The sequence below is a fragment of the Entamoeba nuttalli genome (assembly GCF_000257125.1).
Source record: "Entamoeba nuttalli P19 unplaced genomic scaffold asmbl_2474, whole genome shotgun sequence".
Lineage (NCBI taxonomy): Eukaryota > Evosea > Mastigamoebida > Endamoebidae > Entamoeba > Entamoeba nuttalli.
In genome coordinates, this window is record NW_008575350.1 from 1 (window position 1) to 3846 (window position 3846).

The following is a 3846-nucleotide window of genomic DNA, read 5'->3' on the forward strand; positions in this document are numbered from 1 at the left end:
GCTGGTAAATTGACTACAAAGCTTTGCTAAATTACGTCTTCTATTTTGAATATTTTGGTTTTCTTATTGAAAAACAAAGAAATTTGTTAAATTATAAATTTTAATAAAATTTACTATAAAAATAGAATGAAAGATAAAAAGAAAGAAAAAAAAGAAAAAAAAAGAAAAAAGTTGTTACTCATATCATGGGAAAATTTCACAAATTAGGATGGATCCAGCATGAAGGTAAACCCATTAATTGTATTGACGTTAATCCAAATAAGACAAAAATAATCACTGGTGGTGGTGATGGATATGTTAAAGTATGGAATGCGTCAGCATTAAGTGATATTTCAAAACAACCAAAACTTTTTTCAAGTATTTTTGTTGATAAAAGTGTTAATTGTTGTAGATATTCATTTGATGGAGAGTTAATAGCTGCAGCAAGTGCAACAGGGAAAGTTGGTATTTTCCGACTTATTCGTGTATCAACTGAACCAATTTATGATGAAAAAGGAAATATCTCATTTGAAGAATATGAGATGGTTGATGGTTTTGATTTTGGTAATGAGGTTATGGATATAAGTTGGTCTCCTAAAGGAGAATATTTGGCTGTTGTGACTTTAAAAGGAAATGTCATCATTTGGACACTCTTTGATGAGGCACATTCAACAACAATGTTAGAGGAAAGTCATCAATGTGCTCAAGGAGTTTCATGGGATCCATTGGGTCAATACATTGCAATTCAATGCTCAGATAATTTTGAGTTATGGAAAGTTAATCCGTATCAAAAAATAAAAGAATTTCCAATAAAGACTTTAGATGTACCGAATCATTGGAGAAGACCTTCATGGAGTGATGATGGTTCAATGGTTGTTGGATATAATACATCAAGAAATCTTCCTTGCTTAATGGTTTTGAAAAGACATTCACTTGACCAAATGATTTTATTAACAGGAAAGGGAAGAGGTAGATGTGCCGTAAGGATATGTTCAAGAGGATATCATCTTTCAGATGAAAAGAAAACTAAAGTTTATAAATTGATCATGGCGGTTGGGGATGATAAAGTTTGTTTTTGGACGACAAAAGGAACTGGTAAAGGACTTGATGAAATTCGTGGAGGGACTATTGGAAAATATGAAGACTGTGTATGGGTTAATAAAATGGCTATTATAGTTGGAACAGAAGGGACTGTAGATGTTATTGAATTGAATGAACAAGAAGGTGAAGGTGAATTACTTACTCCGAGTCAACAAAATACAATACTCTATAAACAAACAGAATTGATCAGAGAAACAAAAAATGATAGAACACAACCTCCACCTGATATTGAAAGTGAATATCCTTTAATAAAACAGACATTACAAATCAAGAAAAGGCAAAATGGAGATCGTATTCTCCTTCAAGTAGAGCCTGGTGGGGTATGTGATGAATTAATCTGTGTTAATGAAAAGTCTAGCATTGTCGAATGGAGAACATTACTTCAAGATAAAATTAAATTTCTTAAAAGTAGTGGAAAAAGAACAGTTATAGTGTTGAGGAATAACAATATTATAATGATAGATAATAGATGTGGTTCTCTTAAAGTTCCTCTTAAGGTTCAAAATGAAGAATTTTATAATTTATTCTTTTCAAAGAAATATGTATGTTTGTTGAAAGGGAAAGACAGAGTTATTATTTTAGATAAACATTTAGAATTTGTTCAAGAAATTAATATATCAAATGTTCTTGAAAAGACTGATAAAAGAAAAATTATAGGATTACAGTACTATGATGAAAGTAATAGTTTATTAATTCAATTTGAAGAAAAAGTTGAGTTTATAATAAGAGAAAGCCATGATGTTATCATGATTCAACAAGGTTTGAAAAATTTAACAGAAGAACAAATGATTTCAGAACTAGAGTGCAGTCTTTTAACATTGCCTATGATATGGAATGAAAACAGGTTTAAAGAAACTATTGAAACATACGTTTCAATAATTCAAAAAAATCTTGACTATAATCGTTTAAGGAACTGTTTAAGAGTTATTGAAAAAATTAAATTAAAAGAAAAAACTAATTTATCATTACTTGAAGAATGGTCAGAAAAAATACAAAAGTCATTGTTGTCATATTCTCAAAATAACTAAATTATTCAATCATTAATAATTTTTTTTTTGATTTTTTTATAATAATTTATTTATAAAAAATACTAAATATTTAAACATGAATGATATTTCAAAGAAAGAATAAAATAAAACTTATAGATCTTCTCTTTTAATCTGCTTATACTAAGAGGTATGAAAGGCATTATTAGTAAGAAACTACTTTCATACTTAAACAAAAAAGGTAACAAAGAAGAGAAACCTTTTGGTATTGAGCTAGACAAAATACCCGATGACTATTTAAAAGATGGCTTTCCTTTCTTTTTTATAGGCATGAGTGAGTATATACTAAACCGTTTGTTTTTTATGTTTATAAAGACTATACTAATTTAATAGACCAATGTATTGGGGTAATAAGAACTCCTGGTGACTATGATTTAGTCTCTAAAATAAAACATAAATTATCAAAAAAGGAGAGCTTTACAAAATTCACTGACGGTCGTGACATAACACATGAATTAACATCAGTACTATTGTCATTTGTTAAAAATTTACCATCTCCATTAATAACAAAAAATGAAATGCTAATATTTTCTAATATCCTTAAGCAAATGAATGAGGGTGATATACAAAGAACTGTTGTTGCCTTTAAATTAGAGTTAAGAAGAATAAACCCGATAAAAAGAAAGTATTTAATCTTTTTTATGAACTTCTTTTATCAAATATCACTTCAACAAGACATAAATCAAATGGGGTGCGGTTTGTTATATTTCTTTATAAAATAATTTATTAACATAAAATAATTATTATAGAAAATATTGCTTCATGTGTTTCTCCATCTTTTTTTGAATGGACAAAGGATGGTTTAGGACTTAATAATATTACTGACAAAAAAAATATCATAACAGAAATGATTAGGTTATACCCTTTAATATTTGATGTTTGTGGTTCTTTTTCAATTACAAAAAAGCTTCAAAAGACTTATCATTATAGGACTTTGAGGGTTTCATTCCAATAATAAGGTCAGACCCTTAATAAAAATTAGCTATAAAAATAAGAATAATGTTAATCAAATAGTATATAAATAATAAAATACGCTTATAATTAACTCAAATTATTTCTTTTTCAAATAAATATTAACCAACGTTACGAATAGAAATTATTTATTATTTTCTTTTTTATTCTATCTTTAATATTTTTTTTACAAAAAAATAGAATACTTTAAGGTATAAAAGTGTTAAATATAATCTAAATTAATGGGTATATTTTACAATTACTTTTTATCAAGAAAAATTCTTTTTAAAAAATAATTTTTGTTGACATATATGAAAAAGAAGTAACAATAATAAGATAACTGTTTAGTAATTTTTTGTCTTATTTTTCTTATAGTTTTAATTATTATTGTTTGTTACTCTTTAAAAAAGCTCTATATAACGTAATTTCATATTTTTGTTCGAAGATGACAAAATAATAGTCTTTGTTTCTCTTTATTTTAACACCTTCAAATTTTTTCATTATAAATTTTGTTCATTGTCAATAAATTTTTGTAGTACTATTTTAATTAAACGTATATTAAAAATTTATTGAATGAACATACCATTGTTGGCAATCATATTATTATTAGTTTTGGAATTAAAGGCTTATTCAACTATCCAGGAAAAAAGGATATTTTATACAATTTATTCAATTATAAAAATAATTAAATTATCTGAGAAATAATATATATTTATTATTTATTATTGATGTTATTCACACAGAAAATGATGAAGAATACCTTAACACT

At 26.1% G+C, this 3846-nt stretch overlaps 1 protein-coding gene across 1 annotated transcript; it reads left to right on the forward strand.

The window, feature by feature from the left end:
- Nucleotides 1–185: 185 nt before the first annotated feature.
- ENU1_027040 (WD domain, G-beta repeat-containing protein) lies at nt 186–2108 on the forward strand (the record flags this gene model as incomplete). The annotated part of the gene is made up of 1 exon (XM_008857179.1): nt 186–2108. One exon carries the CDS (start codon nt 186–188, stop codon nt 2106–2108), a length of 1923 nt encoding a protein of 640 aa, XP_008855401.1.
- Nucleotides 2109–3846: the final 1738 nt, after the last annotated feature.